Source organism: Cervus elaphus, chromosome 22 (genome assembly GCF_910594005.1).
Source record: "Cervus elaphus chromosome 22, mCerEla1.1, whole genome shotgun sequence".
In the NCBI taxonomy this organism is placed as follows: domain Eukaryota; kingdom Metazoa; phylum Chordata; class Mammalia; order Artiodactyla; family Cervidae; genus Cervus; species Cervus elaphus.
The window spans coordinates 50,490,383-50,512,628 of NC_057836.1; the positions used below are offsets into that span (position 1 = coordinate 50,490,383).

The window sequence follows — 22,246 nt, forward strand, 5'->3', positions numbered from 1 at the left end:
TTGTGGGAGGATAGTGGTAGACAGCTGCTGTGTAGCCAGAGATGAGAGGGAGAAATACAACAAGATGAAAGTGGACCATGTCTGCCAGTGAAAAACAGTACCAAAGGGCCCTTCCCAGGCGTTGTAGCTGTGCTTCTGAGTTACCATCCATCATTGGTAACACAGTGATAACCCGTGGATAACACTGACCTAGTGCCGTGGTTTTGGTAGAATCCGACTATGTGTCCTGTCGTGATGCTGCTTACAACTGGGCCGCAGAGTCCCGCATGCCCTCCCTCTGCCTGCCTTGCCAGGCTTGTCTCACTTCCACACCCTGTACCCCAAGCTCCAGCTGCTGCTGCTGCTAAGTCGCTTCAGTCGTGTCCGACTCTGTGCGACCCCACAGACGGCAGCCCACCAGGCTCCCCCGTCCCTGGGATTCTCCAGGCAAGAACACTGGAGTGAGTTGCCATTTCCTTCTCCAATGTGTGAAAGGGAAAAGTGAAAGTGAAGCCACTCAGTCGTGTCTGACTCTTCACGACCCCATGGACTGCAGCCTACCAGGCTCCTCCATCCATGGGATTTTCCAGGCAAGAGTACTGGAGTGGGGTGCCATTGCCTTCTCTGAAGCTCCAGCTACACCCCGCTTTATAGCTTTTCAAACATGCTGGGTGCTTTTCTACATGCCCATCCCTCCTGGAAAGCTCATCCCTGTGGCCAATTCCTGGTCTTTCTCCAGGGGTCTGTCTGCTTAAAACATCTCTTCATTAGAGACCATCCAGCTCCTCCAGTCAGAGCCTCCTAATGCACCCAGTCTTTCCTCTGTGGGTCTCATCATGCTTGTAACTAGTTTTTAATGTCTTCTTCCCCAACAAACCCTGTGAGGGCAGGGACCACACCTTGGTTGGATGTTTGGCACATTTTAGTGGTTTACTACATTTGTTTACTGACTGAATGACCAGAAGGAGCACTGATTTATAAATGGTGGGTATGAGAAAAGCTTTTTTTTTTTTAATTTTTGTTTTGGTCTTGTATTTCAAATAATTTCTGAACAAAGTATTTTATTATTTCATAGATACATACTATGTTTAAGGGATTTTCTGAGGTGGCATTATTTTCAGTGTATGTGCACTGGACAAATCTTACTTACTTTTCTCTTTTCCCTACAGAATGAAATGTGCCTGGCTACTCAACAGCTTTCTAAGCAACTGCTGGCATATGAAAAGCAGGTAACAGATATATATGTGGCAAATGTCTTAAGAGAGTCCTAGGTGGAGTTCTTATAAAGGAATTTTCTACGGGCATCCTTTAGAGACCTTCCTTCTTTCCTTTGTTTTTTTCCATAGGCCAGTTCCATTTTTTCTTTTTCTTGCCTTTTCCTATCCACTGATAAGTTCTAACTGATGATTATCCCAAAGTCTTTATGATGTATTCTTATGTATGCTTAAAATTAGTTTACAAAAGTAATCAACTGCCCTGAGGGTTCATTTTTTTTGAGGGACTACAAGTGCATCACCACTAAGAATTCCAGGCAATAAACTGAAAGATGCCATTATATCGAGACAGAGGGGTGATGACCACCAACGGGATAGCCTGGGAAGGGCAGTTGACAGCGTGGCCGGGGCAGACCAAGGGAGAGCTCTGGTTCTCTGCAGTCAGACCTCTGACATCATGTGCTCTTGGGAGGAGAGGAGGTCGATGTGGAGAGCAGTGTCTTGTGGGATGATGCTGTAGTGCTGAATTCCCTGGCATTCAGCTAACACCTGGCCCTTTTTTTCTTTGGTCTTAGAATTTTGCTCTTGGCAAAGGCGATGAAGAGGTAATTTCTACACTCCACTACTTTTCCAAAGTAGTGGATGAGGTAAGATAGCAACATGGCAAACTTTTTTTTTTTTTTTTTTGATTGAAGGATAAAGGCTTTACAGAATTGTGCTGGTTTCTGCCAAACATCAACATGAATCAGCCATAGGTATACATAGCAAATTTTTATTTGATTCTTTTTCTGAACTTTCTTTCATCTTTATTTCTGCCTACTTTTTATTTTTAGATATCTACTTAAATATCTGAGAAGGTATCTCAACTTTTATCTTCCAAGGCTCATTTCATAAATGAGGTTGTGTGTGGTTATGTTTGATTTTGGCTTGAGGGGAAGGGCTTTGGTACACATAAGCAATAGACTGAAAGAAAGACTTCTAAGAATTCAGTTTCCTAAGGAGGAAGAATTAGTGTCTTGGGGCTGCTATAATAAAGTTACACATAGGTGGCCTAAAACAATGGAAATGTATTCTCTCACAGTTCTGGAGGCCACAAGTATGAAATCAAGTTGTTGGCAGGACCACGTTCCCTCTGGAGCATCCAGGGGAGAATCTGTCCTTGCTTCTCCCACCTTCTGGTGACTCTGGGTGTTCTTGACTTGCAGCAGCATCACTCCAGTCTCTACCCCTGACTTCACGTGGCCTTCTCTCCCTACCCTACCAGCATGTGTTTTCTTCATCTCTGTGTCTTAGCTTCTTATTAGAACACTTGTCAGTGGGTTGAGGGCCCACCTGGATAACCCAGATCTGATTTTGAGATCCTTTATTGTATTTGCAAAGATCCTTTTCCCTGAAATTCACATGGTATGACATAACTTTGCAGGAGCGTGAGTCAGCCCACTACAGAGATTCTGACAGCTGTTCTTACGGCTCTGTTGTACGATATATGTGGAATATTTGTGAAAAGTGCCTAAATCCTAATTGTAAAAAACTCAGAGCTCAGGTGCTACTGGTGCTGGGCAGCACCCTCTGCCAAATTAGATGAGCATAAACGACTTCATTTTTCAAAGCGTTTGTAGTACTTACAATAGAATGTCTTCAGAGAATAAGCAAACAAGACAGTGTACAGGTGCCATTTCACTGGGCAACCATTGATGTGAAGGTGACAGTCTTCAGCATATAAAATGAGAAACTAATGTTCACATAAATTTGTGCCAATTGTTTGTTCATTCAGTTCACCAAGTCGATATTCATTCAACAAATACTGACCACCTGCTATTTAGCAGATGCAGTTCGAGGCACTAGGGATGTAGATACAAACTGTCCAGTTGGTAGTGAGCTTTGTCCTCTGTTCCACTCTGGGGCTCTTTGTATAATAATATGGATGCATGTCTAGTCCAGAAGAGGAGGAAGATGAATGGAAAATGGAATTAGAGAAGAGCAACAAGTGCAGAAGAACTAAAGAGCCTCTTGATGAAAGTGAAAGAGGAGAGTGAAAAAGTTGGCATAAAGCTCAACATTCAGAAAACTAAGAACATGGCATCTGGTCCCATCACTTCATGGCAAATAGATGGGGAAACAGTGGCTGACTTTATTTTTCTGGGCTCCAAAATCACTGCAGATGGTGACTGCAGCCATGAAATTAAAAGACGCTTACTCCTTGGAAGAAAAGTTATGACCAACTTAGACAGCATTTTAGAAAGCAGAGACATTACTTTGCCAACAAAGGTCTGTCTAGTCAAGGTTATGGTTTTCCCAGTGGTCATGTATGTATGTGAGAGTTGGACTGTAAAGAAAGCTGAGCGCCGAAGAATTGATGCTTTTGAACTGTGATTTTGGAGAAGACTCTTGAGAGTCTCTTGGACTGCAAGGAGATCCAACCAGTCCATCCTAAAGGAGATCAGTCCTGGGTGTTCATTGGAAGGACTGATGTTGAAGCTGAAACTCCAATACTTTGGCCACCTGATGCGAAGAGCTGACTCATTTGAAAAGACCCTGATGCTGGGAGAGAGAGATTGAGGGCGGGAGGAGAAGGGGATGACAGAGGATGAGATGGTTGGATGGCATCATCGACTCAATGGACATGGGTTTGGGTGGACTCCAGGAGTTGGTGATGGACAGGGAGGCCTGGCGTGCTGCGGTTCATGGGGTTGCAAAGAGTCAGACACGACTGAGTGACTGAACTGAACTGAACTGAACAAGTAATTTTGTTGACAGTGAGAAGAATTTTTCTTAATTAACAGTAAATGAATAACTCGGGGAGAAGCAGTAGTCCACTCACTGAAGTTATGTTTTCTTGACCAAAAGAGAGTTGCTAAGGAAATGTGGATTAGGATTAGAAATCCTAAATTAGGATTTCTACTTTAAGATCTTTGCTCATGACTATATTTTCCTGGGCAGGAATGGTGATTCTTTTTTTTTTTTTTAATGAATTGATTTTTATTGAAACATAGTTGATTTTTCAGTGTTAGTTTCTGGTATGCAGCAAAGTGATTGAGATATACATTTTTTCTTTCATATTCTTTTCCATTATAGTTTCTTACACAATAGTGAATATAGTTGTGATTCCATAGTAGGACCTTGTTGTTTATTTTATATGTAGTAGTTTATATCTGCTAATCTCAAACTCCTAACTTATTCTTTCATACCTTTTCCTCTTTGATAACTTTAACTTTGCTTTCTATGTCTGTGAGTGTGTTTCTGTTTTGTAAATAAGCCCATTTGTATCATATTAAAAATTCCATGTAGAAGTGTTACCATATGATTTCCATAGTAGCTGCACTAGTTTACATTCCCACCAACAGTATAGAAGCTTTCTCTTTTCTCCACACCCTGTCCAGCATTTATTATACCTCATTGTAGTTTTCATTTGCATCTCTCTAACAATTAGTGATGTTGAGCATCTTTTCATGAACTTATTGGCCAGTGATGATTCTTTCAGTGGGGAGTGATCATTCCAAAAGGATGGAAGCTTGGAAGTGTGATTTTTATAGGCAGTATCATAGCCTCCTGGAAGCTTAGCACTGTGACTTTTCACACAAGCCTGTTGATGTCAAGACTTAAGCCAGTAAAAGCAGTTAACTCCGGTGGAAAGTGGAGAGTAACTTTTGAGGTAGTTTTCTCTTCCTGGCTCTATATCAGGTTGACAGTTTTTCAAAAGAAGTAATTTGACTCAGAAATTGAAAAATCTAACTAAAAGTAGAGATTTGTGTCACTTATATTTAATAGGATGTGTTGGATTCAGATCTTTGATGTTATAGGCATATAGAGATTTTTATCCTGGATGATTTCACCAAAAGCAAGGTTTCTAGATTACTTATTTTTAGTGCATCTGAAACAGGAAATTTTTTACATTATTGATTCCGTTGCCTAGTGTGTGTCAGGCCCCTGCTCTGAGTGATACTTATTCACGTTATTGTTTTATCCTCAAAAGAGTCATGCAAGGGACATGCTGTGATGCCCATTTTCTGTGTGATGATACTGAAGTGCCAAGAGGTGGTCTGTGCTCTTTGCACACTTCTCAGCAGAGGTGGTGTGTTTGGAAGTGATTATCCCTTACCTCCCAAAGCCCCAAAGGAAAGAGTTGGCGACACAGATCCCTTGGTCCTTAAGAAGAAATTAGGAAGAAAGTGAATAATTCGGAAATTTGCCATTCCTGAGGTTTATGATCTTGGGAAAGAAAACCATTTAACCTCTCTGTGTTTTGGTTTTTTTCATCTGTAAATGACAGAAGCAGGATAGTCCACTTAGCCAAGCTGTTATAACGATTAAATAATTAGAGTATTCGATGCAGAGCCAGTTCATTGAATTCATCTAATTAACTTAGTTAAAACAAAAAAAGGTACACTTCTTATTGCAGTTATTCAGGAAAAGTAGTTAACACATTCTATCCTAATGCATTTTTTGGCATGGCTGTCTTCATGTGTTCCCCCACAGGTAGAAAAGAAAACAACTGCCATTCTTTGGCTTGATTGAAAGATAAGGGGAACATTGACTGTTTGGCCAGCTGCTCCCTTGCCTGACAGATGGTTGACCTTAGGCCAATTTTTAATCTTATCAGAGCAGCCCCTGCAAGCACGACCCTGAAGGACCAGATCTGTTGGGAGATCTATGTGCAAAAGGGGGATGCGGGCGTGTGACTTTGATCACTGCTGAAAGAAACTTCGCCTAACATTTACCCCAAAAAACAGTCGCTGGGTGATTGCTCCTTATACACCCAACAGGAATCCCAGAGCATCCTCATAGTATCCGGAAGTCTGGGCCTTCCACTGTGTTCATTACCAGCTACCACATGTTTAATGTTTTGGCCACTTTGTGAGCGTGAAAGACAAACTCTGTATCCTAGACATTGTTTTGAGAAGAGTGTGAATTTTAGATCCCAGTAGCCAGAGATTAACATCCTAGCTGTTCCACTTATCTGCTCTCTAGATTTAGAGATTTATTTGCCCACCTATAAAACTGATGATAGTAAATAATACCAATCTGACAGAGTAGATGGGAAGTAAGTGATGCAAAAGCACAAAAAGCTGGCACACAGTGGTACACGAGGTGCTCCAAAGAGCTAGTGCTGGTGGGGATGATTTTTATTTCTCCTAGACCTTTTACCGGAGAAAGCAACGGCACCCCACTCCAGGACTCTTGCCTGGAAAATCCCATGGACGGAGGAGCCTGGTGGGCTGCAGTCCATGGGGTCGCTAAGAGTCGGACACGACTGAGCGACTTCACTTTCACTTTTCCCTTTCATGCATTGGAGAAGGAAATGGCAGCCCACTCCAGTGTTCTTGCCTGGAGAACCCCAGGGACGGGGCTGCCTGGTAGCCTGCCGTCTATGGGGTGGCACAGAGTCGGACATGACTGAAGCGACTTAGCAGCAGCAGCAGACCTTTTACAAAGACAAGATTTAGTAAGGCCTTGAGATGGAAGGGAGGAAAGAATCAAGAGCTGTTAAAATTATCTGGTGAGGAGGAGCATATCTGAATATAGCCTTCTTGCTCCTGGAAAGGTCTGCAATCTGGCTGGGTTGTCTCCACAGGGAGCTTTCTCTCTCCAGAGCAATTCCCAGGTCCCCAGTGCCTACACTTGCAGGGTAGGTAGGTTCCCAGTGGGCCAGTCTTTCAGGTATGACCTCAGCCCCGTCTGAGAGAGCGCATGCGCACAGAGGCCTGGCAAAGTGCTAACCTTACTGCCCGCACATCAGAACTTTTTCCTTCTCCAGGTGCGTGTGGCTCACATCGAGAACACAGAGCCAGAATTTGCACAGTAAACAAACAGTAACCATGGGCTCAGAAATGCCTTTAGCAAACTTAAGGGGTGCTCTGGTCAGTTAGAACCTTGCCTTTAGTTTTTAATACCTCTTAGCCTATGTCATTTACTGCTTTATGAAGGGTAATTTGTTTGCTAAGAAGTCTAACTGAGCTCTTTAACCACATGGAAGTGTTCAGTGTGATCGCTCGGTGAAATAAGACAATGTCAGAAATTGTAGGTATAATTTTCTTCAATAGATTTCTCTTTCTTTCAGCTTAATGTTCTCCATACAGAGCTGGCTAAACAGTTGGCAGACACAATGGTTCTACCAATTATACAATTTCGAGAAAAGGATCTTACAGGTAAAGTATCTGAGTTCAATGCCATATACTTTCAGAATATTAATTCTTTTAGTATTTTTTTTCTGCAACTATTTAAGTGTGTGGATCATTGAGAAATAGCCTCTTTTTCAGCTTTTATTAAATCCTCACAGTGTTCTTGGCTCACCTAAAGGAAGTCAAAGGCTAATAAGAAAACAGAGTTGGAAACAATTGTAATGTGACGAGGGCAGCAGGGTAGAGCTGTACAGGGAACAGAAGCAGCATACAGAAAGGCACGATTACCCTTTTGAGGATGGGGTGTCAAGGAAGGCTTCCTAGAGAAGATGATCTCTGAGCTGGGTTTTGATAAATAAATGCTTACCAAGTAGACAGAGATAACAAGGCTCATATTACAGGTTGTTGTTGATCAGTCGCTGAATCGTGTCCAACGTTTGTAACCCCATGAACTACAGCATGCCAGGCTTCCGTGTCCTTCACTATCTCCCGGAGTTTGCCCAAACTCATGTTGGGGGCATTTGTTAAAGGCGTGCTGTTCTTGTGGAGCCAATGAATACTTTGGAATGTAAGTGGGAAGCTTCAGGAGGAAACGTCAAAGTGGGGACCTGCTGGGGTCCAGCCTTGGCAGGATCCAGGGGGTACCCTCAGGGTGAACGGTGTCGGCGAGAGAAGACACGTGAGACCAGCCTTGATGGGGCCAAGTCTGCGAGGGGGAGAGAGAGAGAGACAGACAGACAGACAGACAGAGACAGACGGGGGGGGGGGAGAGACCAGACGGGGGTGTTTGCAGGGTCTGGTAATGCTTTATTTTTTACTGTAGCTTTTATACCATAAGTTAGTACATTTCTAAGGGGAAGATAGGTTAACATTACATCAGCTTGTTCTTCACGAAACCAGGGTGTTTTCTGCATACTTCTTTGTTTATGAGGGTCTTGTACATTATCTTTTGGCCTTGGGGCCCATTAACATTTTATGCAGGTCAGGTGAATGTAAACCTATTTTCCGTTTCTGTGGTGACCTTAACTGAAAGGTAGCAGTCTCATAGGGCAACAGTACAGAGTAGAAGTATAACCTTGTTAACATAAAAATTAATCCTTCTGCAGATGTTGTCAGTTGAGTTTATCTAAGAAGTTTACTCCACACTGACTCTGCGACTTTGGTGAGGCAGCCTCTGCCTAGCACTCCTGGGTGACAATTCACAACCATCTCATTGTCACCACACTAGGGCTTAGCTCTTATTTTTCTAGATCTATAACTATATTAACAATGGTTTCCATAACACAACCTTAGCACATTAAGAGCAAAAACACAGCAAGCAAATGTTAATCCAATAACCACCTTTAGAATAATTTTTCTTATGTTTTCTAATAGGACTCCTCCACCCCACAAAAAGGCTCTATGTCTATTAGGGCCTTTATATGATCAGGTTCTTTATGCTATTTTATGATTAGGGTATTATGAGCAGTCATGCATATTAGTACCAAGGGCATAAAGGCATTTGCTAAACAAACTAGAATTCCAGCAAAGGAGTTTAAATTGAAACACTCCTTTCATCCTGGATAATCTCATAAGATACCACCACCCGGGAAAATTATTGATGAAAGTTCTAAATTGATTCTTATTTGGAAAGAGATTGGGGAAGGCCTTCTGCCTGTGTCACAGAAATTAGGGAGTAGTCTATTGAAGCAAGCATCAGAAAGACAGATATCATCTTTAAGGTGAGCACCAGGGGCAGCTTTTCGAAACCCCTGAAAAGCTGATCCGCCTGGCCTGTCAGGCTTTCTCCTTGTGACCTTGTCATGGGTGGGATCTCGTGAGCTGGCCTTTTCGAAACCCCTGAAAACCTGATCTGCCTTGCCTGTCAGGTTTTCTCCCTCATGACCTTGTCATGGGTGGGATCTTGTGTGCCGGCTCCCGGCAGGGACCATGCAGTATCCGTGCTCGATTCTGGGATACAGCTATGAACAACAACAGTGGAGCTCATTTAGTGGGAGGGAGTACCTGTGACTAGTTCAGAGAACCTAGTTGCTCTTTTTGGTTAATTTTGGTTCTTCAACTAAAATAAAACTTTAGGATAATTTTATATCATTTGAAATGAAGGTAGTGAAAAAATAAATATAATCTTGAAAAAACTTAGTTGATATTACTTTTGGGAATGGGGATTTTCTAGTCCTTTTGTCCATTTTTATTTCATTGAAAATATTCATTGCTCAGAGAGTAAAGAATTGTATTTTCTACAACACTGATATAAAAAATTATAGAACAGAAAGTCTGAACCTGAGTACTGAAAGATCTGTTGTTTAGGATAGTACTTCCTCTTTAAAAATACAACACCTTAAAGTTTTCTTTTTAGGCAGAAAAGATACCATTCATGGAAGGCCAAATCTTAAATACGAAGCTTTCTTCCCCCTCACTTTGAGATCCTCTGTGATCATATCACCTGAGGCCTACCAGAGGGATGGCAGAAGTGGCATAAACTCCACCCAGGAGCAGTTTGGCAGCAGTAACACTTAATAAATAAAAAATAATAGTATGTCAGCTTGTACGAAGAGAAATCTTGATTGAGCAGAATTCTTTATGTTTTTTAGTGTTGCTCATCTATAATCGCATGTAAATCCCAGACCTAAATACAATTGTGTTGTGTGCTGTTTAGCCAGTGGCAACTGAAAACTTCATTGAGTGCGTTTTAAAAAAAGATTTTCTCTAAATGAAAATACTAGAAATGTGTAGGGGTGTCATTTAAAAAACAAACTCTAAGTTTTTTGGAGACAGAAGAATTTCTCCTGACAACTTGTATGGTCAGACTGATGTTTCTCAGGTTTGTTGATGGGAACCTCGGCTTGAGAGTGCCCCGCAGCCTTGATGACGTGGCTTTGGTTAGTCCAGAGGGCTCAACTTGTGGAGTAGTAGTATTTACCAGGATGTTAATTTTTATTTTAAGAGAATAAAAATATCCAGTAGTAGTTTTGAAAAGAGAAGTCTCTTAGTATCCATGAAAAAAGTTGTTATCCTTTTCTGATGACACCAAGACAGAGATTTGAAGGGTTTGCCTTGGGTCATACCAACTCTTTAGCAGCTCCATGGACTGTAGCCCACCAGGCTCCTCTGTCCATGGGATGTCCCAGGCAAGAATACTGGAGTGGGTTGCCATTTCCTCCTCTGGGGATCTTCCCAACCAAGGGATTGAACCTGGGTCTCCTGTATTGGCAGGGGGGTTCCTTACCACTGAACTATCTGGGAAGCCTGCTTACCCACCAGTATAAGTACATAATCTGAATGAAGATAATACAAAAGTTTTAAGCAAGTGATTTAAAATTGATAAGGAAAAAACTCTAAAACTGCTCCAATGGGAAGTAAAAGATGAGAAAGAAAAATTAAAGAACAGAAAGGTAGAAAGTAGCCCCCATATTAGAAAGAACAAAAATGTGCAGAGAAATTTGTAAGCTGGAGGCAGTTTTCAGACAAAAAACAACATAAAAAATGTGAAAATGCTTTTCTCTGTTGATAAAGTAAAAATGGATTATTTTAGAGTTGTAGAAAGTGTCACTTCCTTTTAAATATCTCCATGCTTTTAAGTTTTTAACCTTGGACAGTCATTGCTGTCTTAACATTGACTTTGATTATTTGGTCTTAGACTTTGTTAAGCTGTCTTTATATATGATGTGTGTGGCACCTACATGGGGTAACATTTATTGGTGTTGGCTTGTTGCAAGTACAGTATACTACATCACTTCAGATGTTTTTCATTAAAGCAAGCGTCCCCAGTCACCAGGACCTGGGAGTGCTGGTGAAGACTTTTCCCTTCCATGTACATATTTTTATTTTCCTGGGAAAACACAGAGCTCTGTGTTGGCATACTTTCTTTTTCCTTGTTTTAAGATGATTCTTTTCTCTCATTCAGAAGTAAGCACTTTAAAGGATCTTTTTGGACTCGCCAGCAGCGGTAAGCATCTTCTCTGGTCTTGGTATGAGGGTTTAGTTTGTCTGTGGGTAGAGATGCTGAATGAATGTTCTTGCCTTTCAGCCCATCTGGGTGCTAAAATATCTCTTTATTTTTAGAGCACGACCTCTCAATGGCAAAATATAGTAGGCTTCCTAAAAAAAAGGAGAATGAAAAGGTAAGAAAACCTACCTTCCATGTTATTTTTCACTTCATTTATTTAAGCTCCTTTTATGTTTTTCTGTTATAAATTTGTGGCATTGAGGGTATCCTGATGAATTCTTTTTTTTTTTCCTACATATGGATTTTTAAAAATATTTATTCTGAATTTCTTAAGTAGACTTCTGCTCCTCTGTTCTAGCTTTTCAAACTGGTTTATTAAACATGAACTTGGAACCATTGTAAAATGATAATCATTTAATGATTCTAACCTAAGCTTGATACCTCATATGATTATCTGACTCATATATACTCAGGCACTTGATCTCCTTGCCCTGGATGTAGACTCTGATTCTTTAACTAATGCTTTCTAGCTTCTTAGCTGCTATAGAGAATATCGGGGACTTCCCTATAGCTCAGATGGTAAAGAATCTGCCTGCATTGCAGGAAACCCAGGTTCAGTCCCTGGGTCCAGAAGATCCCCTGGAGAAGGAAATGGCAACCCACTCCAGTATTCTTGCCTGGAGAATCCCATGGACAGAGGAGCCTGGTGGACCGCAGTCCATGGGGTCACAAGGAGTTGGACACAACTAAATGACTCACACACACACACACAGAATATCAAATATTTTCAGGTATATAACTTTTACTTCCATTCCATGATTTCCTGGGAATACAGTCTTATGAGTGAACCAGAATGTTTATGGCTTTGATTGCATGCTGCCATATTGTTTCCCTAAAGGACTGTAGATCTTTGTAGTGCTGCCAGCAGAAAGTCTTGTCTTCACCCTCCCAAACACTGAGATGTCATTAATTTTGGTATTTTTAATTTGACTTTTTAAAAACTTGAGGGAGAACCTTATGTTTTTTGTCACAAATATTGCTCTAATGAGTAAACAAACATGTTTTGAAGTTGCCGGCTTGTACAGAATTGCCTCTTGCTTTGGACAGCTTGCCATCGGTCTTGCTTTCCCCTTTTAACCAGGTGAAGACTGAAATTGTGAAGGAGGTGGCCGCAGCCCGGCGGAAACAGCACCTCTCCTCCCTTCAGTACTACTGTGCCCTCAATGCGCTGCAGTACAGGAAGCGCGTGGCCATGATGGAGCCCATGCTGGGCTTCGCCCACGGACAGGTAGGCCGGTCCCCCTGCCCCAAGGCCTCAGACCTGACCAGCTGTGGAGAACAGCGTGGTGTTCTGCTGACGTAGCCCCTAGGAGACATGGAAGCATCATCAGAGAAAGAAACACAGGTGCACAGCCTTCCTGGAAGCTACTAGATGCAGCACTTGGAGAGCTTCCAGAGGGGCTGGGTCCTCAGTAGCTGGACCTGTTAGGCTGTATGTGCAGGAAACAATGGCCCATTCCCAGGACTCCCGTGGGGAGGAGCCGGCATGGCCTTTGTGTCTGATTCCAATGAAAGCCAGGCCTGGTTCAATTTTCTGAGAAGCCTCTGACTCCCAGATTGGTGGAGCTGGGCCTGCAACCCAGGACTCTGCATGTTCCTTTGTATTCTGTGTGGGAAGGGCTCTTCTCACAAGATAACCTTGCTGAGGCTATTGCCAGCACCTTGGCTTCTGGGGCATGGGGAAACGTTGCCACTGCCTGATGAAGTCTCTGTAGAATACTGATCCAGCTTCTTCCTCCCACTTCACGGGCTGCTGAACACTGTCTGCAGGGAGGCTACAGTTTCAGGATGGGGCCTTGACCTGGGGCACCAGCCCTCACCCTCCACCCCTGCCCTGCGTTTGCCCCACTTAGCTTGGCTCCAGAACCTCACTTGGGCAAGTGAGAAACACACCTGGGAATCCTCTCAGTTAACCTTCTAGGGACAGAAGGGAATGTGAGGAAGCAAAACATTGAGAAGGAAAAAGGCAACTTTAAAAAAACCCCACATGTGAGCATCTATTATTTTTAAAATACACTTTAAAAATACATATACTTCCAAAAAATAAAATATTCATTTCATACAAAAAGAATAAGAGAGAACCTTCAAATATTTAAGCTCAGCTATCTTCTCAGTACATTTGTTACATTGTTTAGTGGTGGGGACAGTAAGGTCAGCTTATGTCTTCAGAGGTAATATTTAACTAGAGCAATATAATCTGTGTGTCAGCTGAGTAAAGCTGGATTAAACCAAAAACTGGCGCTGTCCAGCTGTGGGCTCCAATCCTCAGCAAATCCCTGGGCGCTGGCCAGCTTCCTTGGAAGGGGCACGTGTGTCTACTCGTGTATACTCACTCACACCGTGCTGCCCTCCCCTCTCCTGCTAAATACTGCCCCTCTGCCCCTGCCCTTGTCCTGGCATAGTTAGACAATGCCAGGACTCCCTGCTCTCTCTGACTGATACCTCTTCCTACATCTGACCTCCTTGATTAGCAGTTCTTGTCTTTGGAGCAGTAATTCCTTCTCAGTTAGAGGCCCCGAGTCAGGGAAGGACCTGAACTCAGCATCTCAGAAAGATGAACAGCTCCAGCCCTGACAGGTCAGTGCTTGGGGAGCTGGGTTGGTCAGAGCAGGGTCCTCACAAGGCCTGAAGAAGGATGGGGCACACCATCCTTGTTTGATGGTGGCAGCATCGTTTTTGAGGACTGAGGATGGCATGTTTAATTTTTTATATGAAAAGTATGCAGATTTCAAGACAGAAGGCTGGATGAAAGTCTCACCCTGCAGACTTTTAAATTCTGATAAAAACTATAGTTCCTTCCTGAAACGAGGTTGTTGCCTGACACTGAATCTTTGGATGATTCTGAAGCATTCGTTGTCCTCCTGCCTCATCAGCCCTTTGTACCCACTGCCCACGGAGCACCTGCTTTGGTAGCGATGGTCACATGACCACAGTACTTCTGTTGTTCACAAAGGGCCACAAACTGAGGTCTTCGGATGACATTGCCCCAGATGAGCACCACTCACTTTAGTGGGGGTGGTTTGACTCCATGTTTTCCTTCTCTGGCCCTCAGTAAACAGCTTTCCAGTTAAGCCATGATTCAGGCTTGATGCCTGCCTACAGATTGAGGTTTTGTCATCTGTGTACAGGCACACGAGAACACAAAAAATGTTGTATTTACAGGGTGAGTTGTACATCATGTGGTTGTAGAAGCCAGTGGCGAATGCCTTCCTTCCATCAGGTTTTTTTTTTAAGAATTGCATGAGCCTCTGCCCTCGGCATTTACGGAATAGTAGAGGAGCTGAGGTATGGACTTAGAGTATCAATTCCAAGGAGTTCAGGGAGGGGAAGCAGAGGAAAACCACCTTCATGCTGTGTCCTCAGAAATGTGGAGTGCTTATTTAACAGACTTTGATTAGTTTAACATTTCTGGGACTCAGAGTGGCATTTACAATGTTGATCTCTGTATGGGTCCAAGATCATGGAGCCAGGGCATTTCCTTGCAGGTATCCCTTGCGTTAGGAATACCCCGAGCATTGTGATTCTGTGCTGTGAGAGCTAAGTACACTGGTGTACGTACCTCCGCAGGGCGTCTGGGGGGCCAGGCATAAGGATGCCAGACTGTACCAATGACACCTCCTAGCCTCTTCGAGGTGAGAGGTCGATTTCCATGCCCACCACCCAGACAAGACCTGCTTCCAGATGAGAATGTAGGGGAGCAGGAGGACCCCACCCCCAGGGTCCAGCACCCATGCAGTGCCACAGCCCTGCTGTGTCCTCATGCACGATCCCCTTTAAGTTGATGTCAGAGTTGGAAGGGCCTTTTCAGGATCCTCAGCCCCATTTTCCCCCTGCAAGCTGGCAGCCAGGTCACTGTCTGTCCGGCCTGTTCAGAGCCACACGTGGCTCGGTGAGCAGGGCGGTCAGTGTGGCCTGCCCCTCACTGAGAGCCACACACTGCCTCTGCTTCTTGCTGGTGCTCTGCATTTCTCCGTGGTAGCTGCTGGAGGTTCAGAGATGAATAAGACCTAATACTGACCCTGAAGAAATGACTCTAAACTCTAAATTCACACAGGAAAAAGGTGGATGATAATATCTAAATAATTATCAGTAGTAGTTATTGATGAGGGGAGTATGCACCAAGCACTTACACCACCTCTGGTCTTCACAGCCTTTCAGTGAGTTAGCAGGCTTCACCCCCCTCCCTCTGCTGACGCACTGAGGGCTTTGGGAGTGACTCTCAGCTGGTGAGGTGGGGCTCAGCTAGAAGGCAGCCAGTGCTGCAGGCAGGAGGGCCTGCTAGTGTCTTCCGCCCTGGTGCTGTCAAGCTCACATTTCATGAGTTTTATCAATCACCTTTCCCAGACAGTTTTCAGAATGTGATAATTGTATCTTTCAGATTAACTTTTTTAAGAGGGGAGCAGAGATGTTTTCCCAGAGTATGGACGGCTTCTTATCCTCCGTCGCAGACATGGTTCAAAGGTAATGCTGTGCTCTGGTTTGAGTCTCCTTTGCCTTTTGTCTTTTCTCCTGAGTCAGTCTCTCTGCAAGGTGGAGGGAGGGCCCCACAGACCCCCCACCCCGACCGCCTCCACTCCGTAAATGCTCAGAGACAGCACCCATCTCTTCACTGTGCTCTTTGTGAGTAGTAGTGCTTGGAAAGTCATGATATCTTCAGTTCTTGACTTGTATGGAGCCAGAGTCCTATCTACTACAAATTGTAAATAAAAATTAAGACGTCCACAAGGGTACTTTCCCATTAAGTCCAAGTTCCTCTTCTTAAGATCTTCTTTTGTTAATACTCAAGTTTCACATTATAAGCCAGCAAGTTCAGTTTAGAAGAGATGCTTGCTTTTTTCTCTTGAGAATTAATGGGGTTATCAGCCAGAAGTGCTGCAGCTTTTCAGGAAACTTGGCATCATTTGTGAATGACAAATAGATAAATAAGACATTAAGCCTTTTAAAAATTCATTTAACAAACTGCAGTTCAGCCTTGCAAATGTAGACCGTCCTGCCCACGTTTAATTGAGGCTGCGGCTGCTCGGAGTCTCCTTGCTTCCTGCCATCAGTGTCCCCGGTAGTAAGCTCATGGAAGGCGCCCAGGCACCGCCAACACCAGGCTCATTTCATTAACAGCACAGACGCGCAGTTCCTTGAGCACCCCTCACGATTGCTGGAATATAGAAATGTTGTCTCTCTCTATATATAGATGTATAACTGATAAGTCAGTGTAAAAAAAGTATAGGATCTTATGTTGTGTGGAAAAATGAAAGTTGTTCATTTTCTTGAGGACATTGAATTTCAAAGTATCTTTAAAAGGCCAGGGAGCAGAATTTATTTGGGCAACACGAGGAGAATTGTGGTTTAGGAAAGCATATATTCCTTCGTGAAAGTCCCTGAGCTGTTTCCCTCCCGGCCCACCCCAATTTCTGGATGCAGGGTAAGTTTATAATTATGCTAGAGAGCGGCTTGTGAAATCTGAATTCGGTTTCCTGCCTTGTAATTTGACTGTGAGCCCCTGGGAGTGTCAGGAGAAAGTGAAAATCGGGAGCCCATTAACTTCTCACTGCAAAACGCTCTCCCCCTTATCTCGCCACCTCTCTCATCCTGCCTTAACTCTCAGAGTCCCGTGGTTTTCTGTGTCTCTGCGAGAATTACTTGTGCTTCAGGGTTTTCTCGTGGACTAGATTTTTATATTAACGGATGGCAGGACGTTTGTGCCCGTTTCCGGCATGCTGCAGTGCTCGCGTCCTCTCTCCTTGTCAGCCTCTCTCTGAACCATCACCAGGGCACCAGCTCTTCCCAGAGTCTCGTGACTGGGCCCTGGCCACACAGCTTGCTCCCAAGGGCTGGGTCTACTTTTATGAGTTGCGTTACGTTTCTGCTGCCTGACGAGGCATTTTGCTACGGAGGCAGCAGGTGGGGTTCCCAGCTGAACCCGGGAGCCCCGGCACCTCCTGGTTCAAACAGTGAAAGCATTCAGTGAAGAATTCTCATTTTCCTGTCCCTTCCGTTTTCTTCTGGTGAGTAGATAAGTACTGCTGCCCCCCGCCACCCCACGGGAGGGGTCTTACCGCTGCACTGCCTGCCGTGTGTCAGCAGCCAGCCCACCTGAGAGGCCGAGTAGCAGTGTCTCGTGGCGGCTCTGGGCTCTGCAGGGCTCCCCTGGGAGATGGACGCCTGGGCTCCCATCAGGAGTGAGAGGATTCAGAACCTAGCCTGAACCCAAATGGGTGGTATTTCAAACCACCCCTGGTGCCAGGGGCTTTGCGTTTAATGCCTACTCCAAGTGATAACACTTCAGCCTTTTTTCTTGGTTTCTCCTCTCACACACTTTTTAACTAAATAAAACATGATTTTGTAAAAAACAAAAAACGTTGAAGGGAACATATGAAGATGGTGACCTTTCTACCCTGTTCTCTGAATTCCTGCGTTAGCGCAGTTTCTGAGCCTGAGTCCACATGGGTGGGGAGGGGAGGGGGCAGTTACTAAAAGCTCCCTGCAGATGTGCGCACGATGCTGTGTTGGTTCACATGACTTACCTTTCATGAGATCTTCAGAGGCTTCTCACAAAAGCTGATGAGCATACGAGGTTCTGTATATCCTCTTTCTGTGTCCTTACTGCTTAATTTTTTTTCCCTCATTTCTTTCTCTCAGCCTTGGCAGTGACAGGCAGGTTAAACTAATGAGGTTCATTGGTGGAGCCCCAGGCATTCCATTCAAATGTCTCAATAGCCAAAATTAACTCAGACTGACTGCTTGTATCAGGGCAACATTAAACAAGACCCAGGCAGTAGACACTGTGAACCTCTGAGAGGAGAACGTGGAATGACCAAGCCCGAGCTCACTCACCTGCAGAACGCTTTTGAAAGGAAATGCTGAGGAGCTCACTCTAAAACCCTGGACTCACTGGCCCCCAGGCTTCCTTCTGAAACCAACACTGGAGTTCAGTCCTGCCTCCTTACCGCAGTGGGGACGTGGAACAGTACCTCCAGAGTTTGTTTTCTTGGGTGGAGGGACCATCCTGGCAGATTGTATTTAAGACTTTATAACCCAGGCTGTCCTCACTGGGTGGGGTAGCTGTTGAGGCCTCACCTTATGGGGGAGAAAGGGCAGCTGCTTGTTTCAAGGTAAAGCTTCCAGGTTTTCCACACTTCAGGGCACAAGGAAATGAAAGCCAGACCATGGGCAAACTGGCCTGCCGGCCCGTGCCGTCTCAACTCAAAAGCAGTTGAGTAGCTATCACACAAGGCAGAAGCATTGGCCTTGCCTTTGTGTTTGCGCCTCCACTCCTGCCTAGATGGCGGGTAGGTGGGTGCATGAGTGACGGCCGTCTCCTCCTCGCCTCTCCGGCACTTCCGCGGCTGCCAGCACCTGTGGCTCCCGAGGATGGGCTTGCCTTCTCAAGCTCGTGCTGGTAGTTCTGAGCCTGGACACTGCTGTGTGGGCAGAGTAACCGCGTACCTGGATTCAGGCCTCGCCCAGTTACGCTCTGTTTGGAAGCAGCAGTCCTGTTGACACTTGGGGTAACACAGACTGGAGTCCCTGTGGTCTTCAGCTTTCAGGGCCTCAGGTGGAGCCTTGTGTACCCTGCGTGAGGCAGGAAGCCATGGGGAGGCGCAGCCGTCTGCTGTGACAAGCAGCTGACCTGACACCTTCTGTCCCAAGCATCCAGGTGGAACTAGAAGTGGAAGCAGAGAAGATGAGGGCATCCCAGCAAGAATTACTTTCTCTGGATGAAGCTGTTTACACCCCAGACTTCGATGTGGCTGCGCCCCAGATCAACAGGAACCTTATCCAGAAGGCCGGTTACCTTAATCTTAGAAAGTAAGAGTGCTCTGCTTGCCTCCTTCTGAAAGCTGTGTTCCCTAGCAGTGAAGAGCACCTGTTACGTGCCCCATCAAAGGGTGGGGGTGTGTGAGGGTGGGGAAGAGCTCCCACCAGGCGCCCCTCCTGCCTGGGACACAGGACCTGGGCCAGGTCCCAAACTGCTGAGAGGTGGGCTTGAAACAGTCGTGGGAGTGAGAACCCGGGAGGCTCACCCAGTAAGACCTAGTCCAGGACACCACAGGCCACCCCCTCCTGCTCTCCAGGGCCGTCTGTAGGTAGACAGCGCCTACCGGTCATCGTCCTAGACCACTGAGACCCTTCCCCAGACCCCCAGTGGGTGAGAGCAGCGTGCCAGTGGCCCAGCACTGAGGCCAGAGTCTGAGGGCAAGGAACCTTTCAGAGTCGTCTAGATTTCTATAGACTGAATCTCACATTTAACCTTCAGGTCTTCCAATTGCCTGTTTCAAATTAAAGAGACACTCAGGTTTACCTGTGCCTGAGAGCAGAGCAGGTGCAGTGGTGAACTCCCACTGGTCAGACGCCCTGGCTTGGCCGGGCCCCCAGTCACTTCATTTGTCAAATAGAGCTGAAAATTGAAGCTACATCATTAAATTGTTACAAAGATTAACTGAGGTAATTCCTAGCAGGTACAAGAAGCACTCCGATGTTAGCTGTTACCATTTTTGGAAATTGTAATTATTGAGGCAGGAAACTTGGTGTCCCATACATAGTCACCACTCCATACACAGGGAATGAAGTAAATATATTCGATGCTCCCCCAAATGGAGGGTGTATGAAGAAGAATAGCCAGCTGTTTTCCTTCCAGGGTAGAGCTTTGAGAGTCTGTAAAGCTTGTCAAGATCACAAGCCACACATCTCCTTTAGTTCTGTACAGAAAACGCCACAAGGTTCTGGTGTTACTGGCCAGGAGCTGGATTTTTCTCTTGTAAACAGCCCAAAAAACAAGAATAACACCTAAGCTGGAACAAAACCCAGTCTGATAAAAGGCACCCAGGATTCTGGGGTATGTGCTGTGGGCTGAGGTGACCCTGGTAACTCTATAACTAGATTTCGAGCAGTTCAGCTCTGAGTCTTGAGAGAAGTGGCCGTCCAGGTTTTCAGTGTCCGATGGCTGACACTGGGCTGAGAAGCAGTCTGGCTGCCGTGGCGTAGGTGCCTGCAGTCTACCCGCACACATCCTGGAGCTGGCCCTGGGACCAGCAGAGCCTGTCTTCTCCCCACTCGTTCAGGCCGCGTGGCCCCTCCCCTGCTAGTCTTTGCACTTGAATTCTTTTCAAAGCACTTTTGCTTTAATGTCAAGAAACCCATTGTTTCTAAAACACTACCAATATCCATAAAGAGGCAGCAAGACTCTTGAGGTGCTGTTCATGCTTCCTGGCGCTGACGGGCTTTTCACAATTCAATTCTCACAGTAAAACAGGGCTGGTCTCCACCACCTGGGAGAGACTCTACTTCTTCACCCAAGGTGGGAATCTCATGTGCCAGCCCCGGGGCGCCGTGGCCGGGGGCCTGATCCAGGACCTGGACAACTGCTCTGTGATGGCGGTGGACTGTGAGGACCGGCGATACTGCTTCCAGATCACCACTCCCAATGGAAAAGCGTAGGCCACATGGGCTCCTGCGGGAGGAGTGGGCAGAGTCCGCCTCTGTGAGGGCCTCCTAGGTCACTCTGCGAGCTGGCCCTCCTTGGGGGAGGCCCCGCTCTGAGTGATGTCGACCTTTGCATAGGCTGGTTTTATGTTCTCTTTAATTAACCAAGGACACAGGACCATATAGAGTCCAGCCTGCCTTATATAAGAAGTCCCAGGGAGGAGACTTCCCTGGAGTCCAGTGGTTAAGACTCCATGCTTATGACACTGCTGGGGGTGCCGGTTGGATCCATGTTCAGGGAACTAAGATCCTGCATGCCACGCAGCCAAAAAGAAGAAGTCCCAGGCAGGACTTGTCTGTGACTTTGGAGAAGGGGTGACCTACATGTGTAGAGAGCGATGGAAGGAGCTATTGATCAGTAGCAGCTCAGAGAGAGGGGTGGTGCCAGGCTCTTCCTGTTACTAGACAAGCCTTTGTGTCTGCATCATGGGGGTTGGCTGTGCAGCTGAAGGGGAAGGTGGGTGCCTGCCTGAGGAGTCCACTCCTCCAGCTGACCCAGCTGATGTGAGCAGGACGTTCGGCTGCAGCAGTGTCGTTTCGTTAACCCGCTGTCCCCACATACTGCTGTGCACCTCAGGCCCAGAAGAGACCACACACTTACACAGCGGCAGGCTCGTGTCATCACAGTAGACCCTGTCCAGGCGGGATCCCCTCTCATTTAGAGCATTGTTCTGAAACTGCTCCGCGGAGTCCGGAGCCCCGTGAGGTGCTCCAGGCCTCACCTGCTTGTGGGAGGAGCGGCCCTGTGCTCAGAGCTGCTCTGCTTACATTTCCCTTCTCCACTGGGCTTCTGAACTGACGTTCTCAGGGGCGGGGCAGTGTTGTATGGTGTAGACCGTCTCTTCTCCCAGAATGGCAGAGCATATTTAGACATCCTTCCTCCCTGGGTGTTGGGGAATGACTTGGGAATGAAGATTCTGGATTCTAGCCACAGTCCCAGGCAGTTACGTAACTCCTCTGGGCTTCACTTCCCTGAGGTAAGAAATACGATCCATGTTGCCCAGCTCCCAGAGATGAGATGAGGAACACACGAGCCGGCAGGTGTGGAGTCCCTTTAGGAGCGATGCCTTTATGGAGGTAGGGCAGTGTGACTTGTGTCTTACTCCCAGCCCAGGGCATGCAGCTATTCAGTTTTAGGAAGGTGTGGAATGGCTGCTGGTTCTCCTTTGGGTGTGGCTGGAGGAGTGGTGAGGCCAGAGTTTTGGCCACCTTGGATCATCTACGCAGGGCCACAAGATGGTCCACGCTGCAGAATCATGACCTTGGGCTAGCAGGTCTGAGTCCAGCTTGTTCATTGTAGAGATGGGAAACCTGAGGCCCAGGAGAGGGAAGTATGTCCCAGTCACAGAGATCTGGGAGGCACTTACTTAGATGTTCTTTATTTCAGGGGAATAATCCTCCAGGCAGAAAGCAGAAAGGAAAACGAAGAGGTAAAGATTTCATTTGTT

General features: G+C 45.7%; 1 protein-coding gene across 3 annotated transcripts in view; it reads left to right on the forward strand.

Annotated features, from left to right (window-relative positions):
• APPL2 (adaptor protein, phosphotyrosine interacting with PH domain and leucine zipper 2) overlaps positions 1 to 22,246 on the forward strand; it is a 54,094-nt gene that overhangs the window by 18,129 nt on the left and 13,719 nt on the right. For all 3 annotated transcript variants that reach the window (XM_043882578.1, XM_043882580.1, XM_043882581.1), the window contains exons 3-12: positions 1,149 to 1,208; positions 1,769 to 1,840; positions 7,252 to 7,339; positions 11,217 to 11,258; positions 11,375 to 11,433; positions 12,400 to 12,546; positions 15,697 to 15,779; positions 18,966 to 19,124; positions 20,561 to 20,749; positions 22,186 to 22,228. In XM_043882578.1, coding sequence (XP_043738513.1) covers positions 1,149 to 1,208; positions 1,769 to 1,840; positions 7,252 to 7,339; positions 11,217 to 11,258; positions 11,375 to 11,433; positions 12,400 to 12,546; positions 15,697 to 15,779; positions 18,966 to 19,124; positions 20,561 to 20,749; positions 22,186 to 22,228 — 942 coding nt within the window. The remainder of the gene's footprint in view (positions 1 to 1,148; positions 1,209 to 1,768; positions 1,841 to 7,251; positions 7,340 to 11,216; positions 11,259 to 11,374; positions 11,434 to 12,399; positions 12,547 to 15,696; positions 15,780 to 18,965; positions 19,125 to 20,560; positions 20,750 to 22,185; positions 22,229 to 22,246) is intronic.